The sequence below is a fragment of the Rosa chinensis genome, chromosome 5 (genome assembly GCF_002994745.2).
Source record: "Rosa chinensis cultivar Old Blush chromosome 5, RchiOBHm-V2, whole genome shotgun sequence".
Classification (NCBI taxonomy): domain Eukaryota; kingdom Viridiplantae; phylum Streptophyta; class Magnoliopsida; order Rosales; family Rosaceae; genus Rosa; species Rosa chinensis.
In genome coordinates, this window is record NC_037092.1 from 84337248 (window position 1) to 84354291 (window position 17044).

At 40.8% G+C, this 17044-nt stretch overlaps 1 protein-coding gene and 1 long non-coding RNA gene across 4 annotated transcripts; one reads left to right on the forward strand and one right to left on the reverse strand.

Moving 5' to 3' along the window:
- Window positions 1-3423: 3423 nt before the first annotated feature.
- LOC112164312 lies at window positions 3424-3879 on the reverse strand. The gene has a single exon (XM_024300528.1). The coding sequence runs from the start codon at window positions 3877-3879 to the stop codon at window positions 3424-3426; it is 456 nt and encodes a 151-aa protein (XP_024156296.1).
- Window positions 3880-5844: 1965 nt separating this feature from the next.
- LOC121053050 lies at window positions 5845-7453 on the forward strand. Of its 3 annotated transcripts, none has more exons than XR_005810585.1 (3): window positions 5845-6216; window positions 6466-6987; window positions 7166-7453. It is a non-coding gene; the product is annotated as an uncharacterized LOC121053050 (long non-coding RNA). The 3 variants fall into 3 exon arrangements; XR_005810583.1 differs by having other exon boundaries at window positions 6466-6806; XR_005810584.1 differs by having other exon boundaries at window positions 6466-6562.
- The last annotated feature ends 9591 nt before the right edge of the window (window positions 7454-17044 follow it).

Below are 17044 nucleotides of genomic sequence, written 5' to 3' on the forward strand. Positions count from 1 at the left end.
ATATATATATATATATATATATAACCTACTATAAAATAACTATTAAGGACAATAATTATACAAAAAAAATGTTATATTTATTTTCGTTAGACTTTCCAATTCAATAATATTAGATTGCATTTTTTATTATTTTCCTTATCTATTTTCATTTTTCAATTTCACTACATACTCATTAAAGCATTCATATATTAATAAGAATTAAAACTATGATTAAGATCATGTGACATAAAAATGTATGATATACATGTTGAATGCTTATTGGTCACGGAGAACAAAATAAATTGTATTATGACCTAAATCTAAGCGTATCCATTATATTTGCAAAAAAAAAAAAAACTAGCAATTAAAAAAAAATTTTAATAATTAATCATGAGGTACAGAAAATAGAGAACAGAAATTAACATTAATAAAAAATGATTAATCTTCATTTTTTTTGCACAGCTAAAAGAGAAAAAAGTAAAATAATAATAAAAACCGCATAATATATAGTTCATGTTATTTTCTTGTTATTAATTTTTAAAACTCAATACCTTATGTTTGAGTTCTACTCAGACCTCCAAATTTATTATTTGAACCTCTCATACTTAGTATATCTATAATTTATTTTTTAGAATACTTAAAGAGTTAAGTAAACCTCCTTATTTGTACCAAAACATCCTTAAACATGAGATATGACAATCTGTTACTCTACTTTTTATTTGTATCTTCAACCATGAGAAGAAAAATGAATCAAAATCACATGATATTGCTCTCTTATGATTAGGTCTCTTCTCCACCAAAATTAATCAGAGGGTTGGTTCTCAATCTTGATGAGTGAGGTTATTTGAGGAAGTTTAGTGAAGTTTAATGAGTAAACAGTATTCGAAAATTTAATAGGAGGTGTAAAAAACATATAAGGTCAAGTGAGTAAATTTGGAAGTTTTAATAGAAAAACTCTTTTGTGACACTACTGAATTTTTCCTCTCTCGATTTTTTTGTATATTTAATGTCCTCATTAAGGTAAGGTTGTAATCTTGGGCAAATTTTGTAATAGCATAGAATTGATGCTCTTTTAAATGCCAATCGTTGGATTCAAACAGTTGAAAAAATATAATAAATTAATGGTTGAATTTCACATGAGGGAGGTGAGCATTTTTTTTTTTTGAGAAGAAATAAAATCCATTAATAACTGAAAAGATTATAACCCATTGGAATGACCGGTTGTGGTCCTACACCACGACACACATTCCTGCAAAGATCCGTAGTTATGGATCCGTCGCTAATAGCAACATCCGTGAGCCAAAAGAGCCCAACCCCTAACCAAATTTTACACCCGAAAACACGAGCTACAATGAAAGATACCCAATCCCGAGAGTAACAATACAACCTCGCCACTAACATTAAAACGAGCCAATTTACCCTCTTTAACACGTTGTCCAAGTACCGCCAGACCACGTGCAAAGGCAATCCACCCTCATGTTGACAACCAGAAAGCACCGAAATTAAAACATATAATTCCCAGAAGTAACGCCACAATAATGGCACACCAACCAGAACACAACTGCCAAACCTTAACTCGAAGGAGTAGGGACTTATTGAACCTAACCAAAAAACTACCAAGATAAAGAGAAACCTAAAACTAACCAACAGGGTGTTACCTAATTCTGCATCCTTGTCCCAAGCAGCTGCCACGGGATAATCGATAACCATCATCGCCGAACAAAAAACAGCAATGTCTTCCCCTCCAAAAGATCTAGACCACCGATGGGACAATCCAATCCTAGGTATGCTGCGAGACTCCATGTCCGATGAATCAATCCCTTCGCCAAGGGAGGTGAGCATTTAAAGCACATAGACCTATTAAAGCCAAAGATGTTTAGTAAAAAATAAAGTTCAACTTGACCTAATCCGATAATCCAGTATATCATTGAAATCCAAATTCGTATCCGCCAAAATAACAGTTATCTGGTGCACTAATTTGTTCCGCTTATTATATTAAATATTACTACATGTTTAGTCATTTGTCAAATTTCCAAATTTGACCAAGTATATTTTATTCCCTTTCGTTCATTTGCACTCCAAATTAAATGGATAACAGAGTTATTTAAAGAGAAGGTATGAATTGTTAACAACATAGAACTTGAGGTATGGGAACGTAAAAATTTGATATTGAGTATGAAATTGAAATTGGCATATAGACCGGTGGGAGTAATTATTTTATGGTTCCAGACTATCACGTAGTATTGTCATGTGGTGGTTCGAGCCAATAATATCATTCGAATTTGGTGGAGACCTTGTAAGGGAGTGACAAAATTTTTGAGGCATGCATGGGGTATGATTCTTGGATTAAAACTGGCGGCTGATATTGGCATGGATAAAGTGGTTGTGGAATGTGACTTTGAGGTATTAGTTAACTTGAAGACTGTGATTGATTATTGTTGTCACCTTCAGGCTGGTTTTTCTGACTATATTATCACCCAGATATTTTGGTAAAAAATAATAGGATTAAATACTTGTTACTCCTCAAACTTTTTCCTGAAAAACAGTTTAGTCCCTCATCTTTCAAAGCAAACTGGATAGTCCTTATTCTTTCTAATTCTCACACAACATGTCCAAAACAGGTCTAAAATGACTATTCTACCCCCAAGATCCTTTTTTTAATTTTTTTCTCTCTCTTTTTCTAATTTTTCTCTCTTTTTTTTTTTTTTTTTTTTTCTGCTTTTCTCTCTCCCCCTCTCCGCAGATCGATCTTGTCCATCCTCCTCACTATTCTCTATAATTTCCCATCTCTTTCTGGCTTCTTCTCTTCGCCATAAATTCCCAAAATGATGGCAGCGCTGGGCTTGGAGAAGCTTCAAATTGGCGAAATTGTAGACGAAGATCTTCTGGACCAGAACGACGACGATGCCACTACACCAATAATGGCATCAGACAACATGCTTTAGACAACTGTGAAATTTTTAACTGTCTTATGATTCTTTGAGACGACAGCAAGAGTAGTTCTATTATGTATGATAGAATTAGACAATACTTCTTGTAGGGTAAGTGCTATTGTCCCAATTTCGTAAAGGCACGACAGAATTACACATTGCTGTTGTCCAACTAACTAGTTTCAGACAACAGTTATTACTCTGATGTTATGCCACTTTAGTTCGGATAATGGATGAGGATTGATGTTGTTTGATTAATTTTAGTTCAAACAACTGTTGTTGCGTGTCTGTTGTATGATTTTGTTTCATACATTTACCTTTAATTTTATGTTGTCTGATTTTTTTTTTTTTGAGAAGGGAAAGAAAATTACAACTGAAAGCCCCTACTACAACCAGAACTGAACTGATCAAAATTAAAAGCAGACAAGGCAGAGAACGACAACTTTTTTGACCAAGTGATAGGAGTAGAAGATCTATGACCCATATTTGTAACAACATCAGCAACGAAGTTGGCTTACCTGGGAACATAAGAGAAGGATATAGCTTCGAAATTGCTAGCTAGACTCAGGATGTCTTTCACAAGAGTACGAAGACGCCAAGGAGGAGCACAATTTTTGTTGATAGAGTCTATAATTAACTTGGAGTCACCTTCAACATAAAGCTTTCGACAATTAAGGAGGAGGGCATGATAAAGACCATCATGAACAGCACTTCCTTCAGCAATGGGGACAGAAGCATGACCAATAGCTCTCGCACTAGCAAAAAGGGGGGAACCATCATGATCTCTGATAACAAAATCAGCAGCTGCTTTCTTATTGTTGACAACAGAACCATCGAAATTGAGCTTGGCGAAGCCAGCAGGAGGAGGAAGCCAGCGAATAACTTGAGAGGTAGGGGCATGACCCTTGAAACGGCAAGGGTTATTCCTTCTGTAATTCTCACCAATGGATGCCGCAACATGAACCACCATGTTAGGAAGAGAGGGAGAATGTCTGAAGATGAGGTTATTCCTCGCCTCCCAAATTTTCCAGCAAAGAAGGAGAAGATTTTTAGTAGTAGACTTTTGGTAATCCTTCCTGAACCAGGAAAGAAACCATTCTTCAAAGTTTTGGAATTCTATATTGGTAATGCCAGCAGAGCGCCAAACATTTGCAGCAAAGGGGCAGGAGAAGAAAAGGTGGTTTAAGTCCTCATCCCCTGAGCTGCAAAGGGCACACAAGGAATCATAATTAGTGGAATAACGAGCAAGTCTTGCCCTGGTTTTCAATCTTCCCCTAGCTAAGAGCCAAGAGAAAATCTTGACCTTAGGAGGAATGTTAAGTCTCCAGATTTCATTCAAAATTTTAACCCTCGAATGGGGAACAACCGAATCACATTGAAGCCAAGTGCCTGATTTAACAGAAAAAATACCGCTGGAGGTCGGCCCCCAAACAAATTCATCCCTAGAGTCCAAAGCAGGAAGAGGAATACTTAAAACAGAGTTAATTGTATCATGATCAAGGAAAACAGAAAGTTTATTAACATTCCAACAACCATTAACAATATAATCACTAACATTCTCATCAATATCAATAGATATTCTATGAGTAGTCGAAATAAGATTGATCAAAGGAAAAGAAAAGGCCCAGTTGAAAGTCCAGAATTTGATGTCAGTACCATTACCAACAATCCAGCGCATACCTTGAATTAAAAGATCTCTATTATCAAGAATATTTTCCAGGCCATAGAATGGTTAGCCTGCTTATTTTGCATGAAAAAAAAACATGTTTTCTCAAGTATTTCCTACGAACAATATTCACCCACCAGTTATCATGATCAGAGATCACTTTCCAGCCTAATTTTGCCAAAGCAGCCTTATTGAAGGAAGCTGCTGGCCGTATTCCAAGACCACCTAAGGATTTAGGTAGACAAATTTGTTTCCAAGCAATTGGGGGGGAATGACAATCCCTACCCCAGAAGAAAGATCTAGTTTCTTTATCAATGGCTTTAGTAACTTTTGGAGGGCAATTGAAGCAAGACATAACATGGTTTGGCATTCCAGCAATATTAGATTTTATAAAGTAAGCTTGCCCGCTCTAGAAAGGGTGGCCTTTTTCCAACCACTGAGCTTATTTGAGATCTTCAAAAGTAATTCTTTAGCATTCAAGGGGTCTTTCCAGAAAACAATATTATGGATCCCTAGATATTTACCAATTGTGACCTTGTGTTGAATTCCCAAAATACTTGTAATATCAGATTTAGTACTATTAGAGATCTTAGAGGAAAAGAAAATAGAAGACTTATCTAAGTTGATCTTCTGCCCTGATGCTTGGGCGAAATGGAGGAGAATTCTGGAGATGTTATGAGCTGCCTTGTTGGACGCTCTGGCAAAAATTAAACAATCATCAGCAAACATAAGATTGCAGGGAAGGAGAGAATGCCAACATGGTTCTTAGAGTTAGAAGCAGCATGATTTAAATGTCTAATAAGAGGTTCTATGCAGAGAATAAAAATATAGGGAGAGAGAGGATCTCCCTGACGAACACCCCTAGAAGGAGCAAAATGACCTTCTTGCTTGCCATTAATAAGAATGGAAAAAGTAACAGAAGAAATGCATTCCATTATTAAGTTTATCCATTTAACATAGCTTAGACAACTGTTGTTCTGTGTCTGTTGTATGACTTTGTTTCAAACTATTACCTATAATTTTATGTTGTCTAAGTTTTATGAATTAAAATGTATCTGCATGTTCCCCTGCAGGTTGTACTTCCCACACTTGGTGAAAACTCAATTTTTCAAACTACCTTCATTCATTGACCAACATGACTCAGTCACTCACTCTCTCAGCACTCTCACTCAGCCCGCTCAAAATTTTGCCCAACATTTAAATTTCCCACCAATTGGTTTAATTTTAATCTCTATTTATCTCTTTCTCTCTCCCTCCTTAACGGCTTAGTCGCCTCTCTCTCTCTGGTTTCTTTCAGATCTGGGATGAACAGGCATGCCTAAAGGATTTAGGCCGCCACTGCAGAATTACAAGAAAGAGAGTGAGGGGAGCGACGACGACGGTAAGTCCGCCACTGCTGCTGAGGAAGCTGAGGTTCAGAAGTCGTGGAATTTGAAGCAGAGCAATCAACTGACGCCAAAGTCGATGAGGCAGAGAGGTTTGGCTGAAGGTACCTCTCGATTTAGCTCCAGGACTCCGAGCGCTTCGCAGTCGAGAATATAGAAAAGCCGAAGGGTTCTTCTTCCGCAAGTCTTCAACAAGCAAATCATGGACAACATCAGCTTCCCTAATCCTCACAAGATGTTTTTGTTGGAAATCAAGGTAATCCTCTATTTCTTCCACGGAAATAGCTTTGATTTTGGTATCTTTGTTGTTGTTTGGGGTTTTTTTTTTATGTCGTTGGGTTCTTCTGCATTTTTGCCCGCAACCTGTTTGATTTAATGCCTGAGAGAGTTTCTGCTTTATCAAAACTAGTGTTATTAGCTGGAATTAGCTTGAGTATTGTAGACTCTATAAACATTCCCTCCACACTCTAATTCATTAATTTTATTTTTGTTCCACCACATGCAGGGTAAGGGTTCCATATCCATTCCAATGAGGGCGGCCATATTTTAATGCTAGAGATACTTTTGCAATTATGGCTGCTGCTTTTGTTGCCATAATTGAGGTAAAAATTAGAGAGCTGATTCTTATTTAGTTTACTGTGTCATATAACCCAACTAATTATGTTTCAAAGACAAAACTAATTCCAATTATGTTTCGGATTATACCATATATGCTACAATCGTATATATTCTTAGAAGTATACATTGTATATACTATATATTTAATATAGAGATTGGGATTACTATAGCTATTTTTACAAATCTGGATGGAGATTCTAGAGGTGGAGCAGCTTTAAGTGTTAAAAGGTTTGTTTGTTGCCTTACTTTTCATTCAAAGTAATCTCATTCATTCTTCTGCCCCATTTAGTTGCATTATGTATTCATCCCATGATTTCATTTCATAAGTATGAGGCCCAAAAAATATAGCGACCAGCAAGCTGTGTATATTAGAAGAAGCAATCTGAACTAATTGAAGCTGCTTATTAAGGTTCTTCTTTCCTTTCTACACCCTCCTTTTTGTTTTAAACTTAACTGGCAAAACAGACTAGTGTTCTATCACATTTGAGTTATATAGTGCCAAATAACAAGGTGAAACAAAGATACTAGATATATTTTTGATGAGGTACATAATGAGTTTGCTCTATTTGTGTTTTAACTGTTTTCAGATTTGGTCAACAACCTTGGTACCATTGCAAGGTCTGGCATCAAGGACTTCATGAAAGCCTTGGCTGCCGGAGTTGATGTTAGCTTGATGGTCAGTTTGGTGTTGGGTTCGACTCTTACATATCTTGTTGCTAAGAAGGAAGAGGATGTTTATCAAGAGAAGGAAGTGGACAAGTACACTATGTTTTTGGCCTTGATGTTCTTGGCCTTTATGTTTAGGCAGGGTTTGTATGTTGATGTTGGGAACTTGGGATGATGATCTATAGAATGAATTGGTTTTGGATGTTTAATTAATGGATGTGTTTTTGGCTGTGTTGATCTATTGGTTTTGGTTAGATGCCATATGCAGAATGCATGTATTGTGACTTTCTTCAAAATAGTTAAAACAGTTAAAACAGTCTAACAAACAAACATCCAAATGGTCTGTACCATTTCATTCCAAATACAAACTGTTGTCTAACAACTGTCTAACAATGGAATATCATAAAATAGAATTCAAAAACTGTTGTATGAACAATCTAAGTACAATATTTTTCAAATGATTTCAATTGCCTAACTAGAGAAAACACAACAAGAGAACCATTGTTCCACCATAATTAAAAACATAAGTTATTTAGAGAAACCTGTAGTATTAAATATAAACTGACAATGCTTTCTTCATTTTCTATTGTCTTGTGTAAATAGACTCAACAGTTAACAACTATTTCTTGATGTTGAAGATTCATAGAGATAACACTTTTTCTAAAAGAAATGTCCTCTGACTTGTTCTCACAAGTCTCCAGTCTTCATCTTCTGTTGACTTAATTTGCTTTGCACAACAGCAATGGTTTTCTACTATTGTCTTTTATGGTGTTCAGACAACAGTTATTTAGACATCTGCTCTTGTACTATCTTTCTTCAGACGACAGTTCTGTGCTGTTGTCTGACCACCCCCATCAGACGGCACATGCTTTAACAACAGCACCCAACCTCATTAGACGACAGTCCAAAACTGTCGTCTGATGCCATTATTGACGTAGTGTGCGCGGCAGAGCTTGACGGCTTTGACCTCAGAGCGGAAGGAGAGCTTGCCGATGCAGCGGGACTGGTGGTCGTCCCAGATCATGACCTTGTTGGGGAGTAGAGGAGGTCGGGGCCGTCGCCGACGATGGTGAGGATGTTACAGCGAAAGAGCATCTGGACCAATCCGATGACGCCGTGTGGGCCGAAGTCGATGCGGAAGATCTCGTGGAAGGGGTCGCAGTTGTTGATGTGGAAGCCGAGGTCGATGCCGGCGGCGAAGTAGCTATGGTCTTGGTTGAAGGAGAGGTTGAGGAGCTGGGCCGGGGGAAGAGTCGGAGTCAGAGTCGGGTTTTGGGCCGGGGAAGGACAGTAGGAGTCGTCGGGGGCGCAGTCGGAGGCCATTAAATCTGGGACCGGGAATTAAATGGGAGAGAAAGAGGAGGAGGCAGTGGGTGATGATGGAGAGGCAGGGGTGCACTTGAGCTAGAGGCAGCGGAGCAAGTGTGGGCTGCAAGTAGAGGACACGGGCTGGAGATCTCGTAGCCGAAGTTGGTGGTTAAGTTGGGCATTGGGGACTGGACGGTGACGAAAGAGGAGGTCCTTGAGGGAGGTGTAGGACTCGATCTTTTGAGGGACAGAAGCTCCAGGTCGAGCTCCGGCGGTTGATGGCGTGGCGTCACGGAGCTGGTTTAGGTTGGGAAGCTGCAATTCTAGTGGGGCTTATTGGTGGGAGTGGTGGAGGATGAGGAGGAGGAGAGGTGGCTAAGCTTAGTGGGGACGATGACGGAGGTGGAGATGGAATTGTGGCGGCGGAGCTTCCATGAGGGGTGGAGGGGGCCCACCAAGCGCTGCAGAGTGGTAGTGAGTGCGGTGGATCGAGTGGATAAACTTGAGGTCGGATACGAGCTTGGAGATAGAGAGAGAGAGAGAGAGAGAGAGAGAGAGAGAGAGAGAGAGAGAGAGAGAAATTAGAAAAAGTGAGAGAAAAAATAAAGAAAAAGGATATTGGGGGTAGAATAGTCATTTTAGACGTGTTTTGGACCTGTTGTGTGAGAATTAGAAAGAATAAGGACTATCCAGTTTAATTTGAAAGGCGAGGGAATAAACTATTTTTCAGGGAAAAGTTTGAGGAGTAACAAGTATTTAATCCAAAATAATATGATGGTTGTTGACGCATTACCAAGATGAAATATCTGCTGAGATTGATGTTATGTACTTTGAGCAGTCTCTCCTTCACAGATTACTAGTTTTTTTGTTAGATGATTTGTGTGAAGTTCTTAGATATAGAAAATTTGTAACATAGAAAAGTTGTAACAGCCGTGGGCTGAGTTTATGTTATTTTTGTTCAAGGAAAACCTAATTTGTGTTTAGCCCAAACTCTAGGTTACTTGACCTAGTAGTAATAGGATTTAATTAGAAGGATCTAGAATCCTAATCAATGTAGAATTACTTTCCTTGTATGATTGAGATTCTATGCATTGTAATCCTCTATATAAAGAGGCCCCTATTATCAATGAGAATACACAGCAAATTCCTCTCAATTTCTGATTCCCTACAACACGTTATCAGCACGAAGCCCTAACCCTGAAGCCCTAAATTCGTAGCCTTCAAATCCCAGAAACCACCGCCGCCCACCTTGAAGATCTCAACTCCAGCAGTCCAGAACCAGCGGCCCCACCCCCAGAACCGGCCGGCAAACCACCGAACCGGCCACCAGAAGTAGCAAAAGTTCTCCTGCCCGGTTCAAAGCCTTCCTCACCACCTCCTGCAGCCATACTCGACCCCCTGCAGCATCTCCACCCCAGAAACCCGGAACCGGAAATTTCTCCATCGGAACCGGCCTAGAACCATCCGAACCGGCCACCAGAAAAGGCTAAAACCGAACCGGCAGAAAGAAAAGAAAAAAAAAAAAAAAGGAGGAGGAAGCAGAAGCCGAGCCCAAGCCGCAGCCTGAGGCCCAGCAGGCTAAAGCCCAGCAGCCGGACCCATTTGACGTCATCCTTGCGTCATCTGCCACGCCAGCATCCACGTCAGCGTCAGTCAGCAGCCACGTCAGCCTCCAGTCAGCGAGCCACGTCAGCAATCTGGTCAACGCCGGTCAACCCACCGGTCAACCACCGCCGGCAACTTTTCCGGCCAACTTCCGGCGACTTTTCGGCCACTTTTCCGGTCAGCTACAGTAACTCCGGCAACTACAGTACTTTCCGCGACGACTTTTCCGACCATCTTTTAAGGTAAATTTTCTAAAAGTTCCCGTTTTTGAAGTTTTTTTTTCAATTTCTTCTTCTTTTCTCGGGGACTTCCAACATCCCTTCTTCTACCCCCATTTCTTCTTCATAGGGGAGACCAATAGCCGAACTGTGGGGGTTCGTGCTCACTCCAAGTTTGGAGCTTGTAGAGTCCTCCAAACTTAGAGTTTGTTGAGAAGAAAACGATCGACCACATACATTGTCGTTTCAATCTAATCCAAAACCCCTCTTATAACCGGATTTTCTTGGAAGCGACTATGCTCAGAAAAATCCCTAATTTCTTGGAAGCGACTACGCTCAGAAATTTAATAGCTTTTCGTGGTAGCCTTTTTCGCTCCGAAACTAACCCTAATCTTATGTTGTTTTTCAGGATGAGTTACCTGAACAAGTTGAACTTTGTTCCACTAGAGACAACTGGCGCGGGATACCATAGGTGGGTCCGAGATGTGCGGCAACATCTTAAGGCTGATGGACTTCTGGAAGCCATCCAAGAGCCTAGTCAGAACATGCTCTCCATTGAGCAAGCTACTGCTTTTGAAGCAAAACAAGCTAAAGCCATAATTCTCATGACAAGGCACATGAATGACGCGCTCCAAAATGAATACCTCAATGAGGAAGACCCAAGAAAGCTATGGGTAGAACTTGAGCAGCGATTTGGCAACGTTCGTGACTCCCTGCTTCCTGATTTAGAAGTGCGATGGCATAGCCTCCGCTTTTGTGATTTCAAGTCTGTGCTTGATTATAACTCGGAAGCTCTTCGTATCAAGTCTCTGATGGAGTTTTGTGGCCAAGCCATAACTGATACGATGTTGATAGAGAAGACTCTCTCTACCTTCCCCGTCTCTGCACTGATGATTTCTAAGAATTATCGGATTGATGTAAATGCAGGAGGTATCACAAGGTTTCATGAGCTCATTGGCGCCATGAACGTAGCTGAAAAGCACGACAATATTCTTGTGAAGAACTATAATGCTAGACCCGTGGGAACTAAGTCTATTCCGGAGTCTAACCATAGTCGCGCCTCCAATGGAGGACGCAAGGAGCGAAACCCTAAGAGTAGGGACAATTCTGGACATTCTGGTCCATATGTTCGCCCTAAAGAGGAAGGAAATCGCCGAGAAAGGCGTGCACGGAACCGTGGAGGTCAACGTGTGAAGAGAGAAAGAGGCGGAGCCTCCGACCATGGTGGTAACGCCACCAAAAGCATAGGTCGTCCAAATCGCGCCCCAATGGCGCCTCGATCAAGGGAACCTGACCATAATGATGTTTGTTTTCGATGTGGATCAACTGAACATTGGGCCAAAACATGTACCGCACCCCAGAATGTTGCAAACGCATACAAGACGTATCGTGAAGCAAGGGAAGCAAATTACATGGCACAAGAAGATCAAGATGGCGATCTAGATCTAAGGGTGGAAGACTAAAAGGATCAAGACCAAGAAATTGGTGATTTTGATTAAGTCTTTTTATTTTCCAAGAGATGTAGGCGATTGCCATATTACTTTTTATTGGATTAGATTTTCTTTGATCATAGAAACAATGATGTACTTCGTTGGCTTATGAATAAAATTTCGAGTTCTTTTCATTATGACTCAATTTCGATTATGAACTTATGACTTTGTGACTACGATGGCTAGGCCATCAATATTAATTCAAGGACATGGAATAGCCCAAGTTCCACTTGCCAAATGGCACCTTGATTACAGCTGTCACATAAACTCTCTACGCTCTTAGGGCAAATCGTACCCTATGAATAGCCAACGAATTCCATGCGACAATGCATGTAGAGAATGGAAATGAGTTCCTTTGCATTGCCTCTAATGATTGCGAATAAAGGCGCATCTTAGAGAAGTTTATGTGTCTCTCTAGTGGATTCTATGTCACTATTTGAGCTATTAATCCAATAAAGTTATGAGAGAAGATCTCTTGGATTTAGACACATATTGGCTTTGTCACGACAGGATAGATCATCCTAGTCATGATATGATGATCCGTCTACAAAAGACTTCACATGGACATCATTTCTCTCGAGCGAAACGAAGCATGAATCAAAAGTTGATTTCCGGACTAATTGTGACCGATGCAGCTGCCTAGGGCACCGCCTCCGTCCACCACCAGCCTAGGGCTGGCGCAGTCCCTATCCATGACGCCATGGATGGCGTCACATCATGGTGATGGCGCCCTAGGTGATGCTGCAATCACCAACTTGCTTCAAATAGCGTTTTAGACTCTCAGGTCTAACCAAAATACTCAATGGTTGCTTCTAAGGCCTCTCGCTCGTTTTACAAAGCCCGTTCCTTAGGGAAACTAGGACTGAGACCGTCCTATACAAAGGATATAACAATACTCATTCTGTTCTTACAAAGAATCCGTAGGGATTTTATGGATTGATTCAACCAACTTGCGGACGCTTACATATTTCATGATGTTGGTTGACACGCAAACACGCTAGTCACGTGTTGTGCCATTGTCCACCTATAAATGTTGCTTACGCTACACTCCTTGCACATATCATATGACAACGGGCTCACTCCCCGAATCATCCTATTTGGTCAATTGGATTTGACTATGCTAGAGAGTTTACATCGAAAGACTTTCGATGGATATTGCAATGGGCTTGATGTTGGACATCACATTCCCATGTACACACCCAATTGGTCTCGCGGAAACGACTACGATGGTAGTCCGAACATTGGTAATGCGCACCAATCTTCTTACATCCACTTGGGGTGATGCAATATCGCATGCAGCTATGCTAATTCGTCTATGACCTACCGCCACTCAATGTACCTCTGCGTTACAGCTAGTGACTGGGTACACGTCTTTTGTACTTACGCACATTTGAGTGAGCCATTTATGTGCCAATCGCGCCGCAACAGCGCTCTATGATGGGTCCTTATAGACGAATAGGCAACTACGTTGGATTTGAAACTCCAACAATCGTCCGCCACTTAATGCCCTTGCAAGGCGATCTCTTTACCGGTAGATTTGTGGGTTGTCACTTTGATGAGACAGTCTTCCCGTCGTTCGGGGGAGATAAGAACACAGATGTTCAACAGGAACGACATGAATTGTCGTGGTCTGTCCCCACTATGTCTCATCTCGATCCCTATTAAAGTGACGAGATCACACAAATATGCTGCAAACATGCCTGCAAGGAAGGACGTTCCTACGAGAGGACGTAGCGCCACCCTACACGGAGGTAGGCATGGCGCTAATGCCAAAGAGAGTGGCACTCTGGCGTTACAGGCCATGGCCCCAGCTAGGATGCGTGGAGAGGCCCGTGGGTTCGAAGGATACTTTGGCACACTCCAATCCTTTTATCATCGACACTCAAAATCCGCCTCATGAGAATCTTCCAGGTTATGGTTATCGTTGGGGGACGCCTCACCGTCAAAACCTATTCCTGAGAATATAGAGCTCTATGAAACTTACACTAGTGTACATGAGACGTGGGATAGAAACTCCATCATAATTGATGAAGTAGTTGCGTATTTCGTTGCGCATGAGTTTGTTGAGTCAAATGATATCGAACCATGCTCCGTTGATGAATGAATGCCAACGTAGAGAGTTTTGGCCTAAATGGAAAGATGCGATCCAGGTTAAGATGGATTCTCTAATGAAGAGGAAGGTTTTCGAGCTAGAGATGCCAACACCTCCTAACATAAAACCTGTTGACTAATGGGTCTTTGTTAGAAAGCGTAGTGAGAAAAAGAGATGGTAATCTCGCCTTATGGCGTAAGGCTTCTCACAAAACGCCCTGGAATTGACTACGATGAGACATATTTTCCCGTAATGGATGTCATTGCACTCCACTACCCTGTCAGTTTGGTAGTTTCCAGATAACTGAACATGCAGCTTACAAATGTGGTCACTACGTATCTCTATAGGGATCTAGATACGGAATATACATGAAGGTTCATGGTGAACTTCATTTACCCAAGTCAAGTGGTTCTAAACCATGGAGTGCGTTTACAAAGAGGTTGAAACGCTCACTAAAGTGACTACTTGATTGGGAAGGGATATGCCCACGCGTTTCTATAACAAGTTTCGGACTCTATCGCGGTTCATGTTGGACATGATCTTCATTAGAAGCCCCTAAAGAGTTAAGGGAAACCGCTGAACACTTGAAATCCGAGTTTTGAGATGAAGGATTTTGCGAGAACACGATTATGTCTCCGTTTAGAACTTGAGCATCGTGTCGATAGATGCTTAGGCATTTTGACAAGGTCAAGCCTTCAAGCACCCCCATGATCGTTCGTAGTCTTGATCCTGAAAAAGATCCTCTTCGTCGAAAGGATGATGACGAAGATGTGCTAGAGGCAGAAGTGCCTTACTTAGTACAATAGGCGCATTATTGTACTTATCCCAATGCATAAGACCGGACATCTCATATGTTGTGAACTTGTTAGCTAGATATAGCTCTGCGCCAACGCAACGCCATTGGATTGGTGTAAAAGATATCTTTCGATACTTGAGATGTATGAGTGATATGGGCTTGTTTTATCCCTACAAAGAGATGATGGATTCGGACCCATCACACACCAGGAACGCCGCCAACACTGGCCTGCGTCAATTATCCCCATCCCAAAACGACATGTGTTTTGGAAGGTTTTGCTGATGTTGGGTATCTCTCTGACCCACACAAAGGTCATTCCCAATCCGGTTAAGTGTTCACCATGGGAAAAGACCGTGACATCTTGGAGGTCTACAGAATAGACCCTAGTCGCTATATCTTTGAACAATGCAGAAATCATTGCTACGCATGTTCGAACAATTGTGGTTTGAAGTCTACCACAGATGAGCCTACGAGCATTTAGGATAATGCTGCTTGTTTTGAATAAATGAGGCAAGGCTACATCAAAAGCGACAAAACCAAGCATAATCAGCAACAACAGACACTCCTCGAGATCAAAGTGAACTAGGTTCAATCTGAGGATAGTGAGGCAGACTTGTTTACTATGTCATTGCCCAAATCCACGTTCGAGAAACATGCGGCAAGAATTGGCTTGCGGAAATTATCTGAACTCCCATGATCGTAGTCATCAGGGGGAGGTGCAGACATCAGGGGGAGATGTCTACATGTTCGTCTCGAATAGTGAAGGGTGTGTTGTGCTCTTTTTCCCCTTCGACCGAGGTTATTTTTGTCCCACTGGGTTTTTGTTACTCGACAAGGTTTTTAATGAGGCAATGAGAGAAGCATCGCGTTTGGGCAACACAAGGGGGAGTGTTCAAGGAAAACCTAATTTGTGTTTAGCCCAAACTCTAGGTTACTTGACCTAGTGGTAATATGATTTAATTAGAAGGATCTAGAATCCTAATCAATGCAGAATTACTTTCCTTGTATGATTGAGATTCTATGCATTGTAATCCTCTATATAAAGAGGCCCCTATTATCAATGAGAATACACAGCAAATTCCTCTCAATTTCTGATTCCCTACAACAATTTTGTCTTTTTTTAGATCCTTTAAACCTCATTTATAAAAAAAAAAAAAAAAAAAAAAATTCACAACTAAAACTGTTTGTATTTATATTTCACCTTTCAGATAATCTATAAATTATTATCAGCACGAATTCTTTATAACTTCAAATAAAGAACAATTGCTCTATAACTTCTTCGGATATTGTACTGCTTATCATAATTATCTCCTAAAAATTTTCTGAACATCTTCACCTTTATCATTTAATTAAATTTTTTAAAATTCAACTCATACATGAAGTTTGTCTGGTGTAATTTACCAAAAATTAAAAAGAATGGGTTAAAAAAAATAAAGAAAAAGAAGAGTGTTAAAGGAAAAACACATTATGTGCCTTCGTCAAAGTGATTGACGGAGAGGGAATCAAGTAATTAGCAATCACCATCAATCAGCATGGATCAAGGATCAATCAGTAGTTAATGTCATCATTGTAATTGATATTTCCGTTGTAATTCTCTCCCTATATAAAGGGGATATGAAATGAAATGAGTAGACCAATTCCAATTGTCAATTTACTTTTACACGTTATCAGCACGCTTAGAGCAAATAGCCAAGAGGAAAAAAAGTCATTTTCGAGAAAAAAAAAAAAACTCCAAAACCCTAGAGATTTTTTTTTTCTGCCTCCAATCCTTAAAAAAAAAAAAAATCCGACCACAAAGCCCCCACAACTGGCCTCATCAGTCCATCGCAATCCCTGCAGCAGCCTGCATCACTGATCATAGCAGACCCACATCATTGTGTCAGTTCCCCACCGTCGCAGCACCCAGATCGCTGACGACGTAGCAGCCCAATCCAACGGCCTCCTCCACTGCGCACGACCTGCAAGCCACCTGCAACAAGCTGCCCAGCGCCCCCACATCACCGGCAGCAATAGGATCTGCAGCTCAGCGCCTCATCCCTCTGCACGCTCCCTAGCGTTTCTGTCCCTTCTGCTGCCAGCCCACACGCACAGCAACACCGCAGCCCAGCCTCCGCCCACTTTTGTCAAAGAACCAGAAGGAAGAAACAGAGAAAAGAAAGAAGGAAAAGACGTGAAGGAGAAGAAGAAAGAAAAGAGAGCAGGCCCTGCGGCCCAAAAAAAAAAAAAGAGTAGGGACCCGGTCCAACAAAAAAAAAACAAAACAAAAGGCCCAGAGGAAAAAAACAAAAACA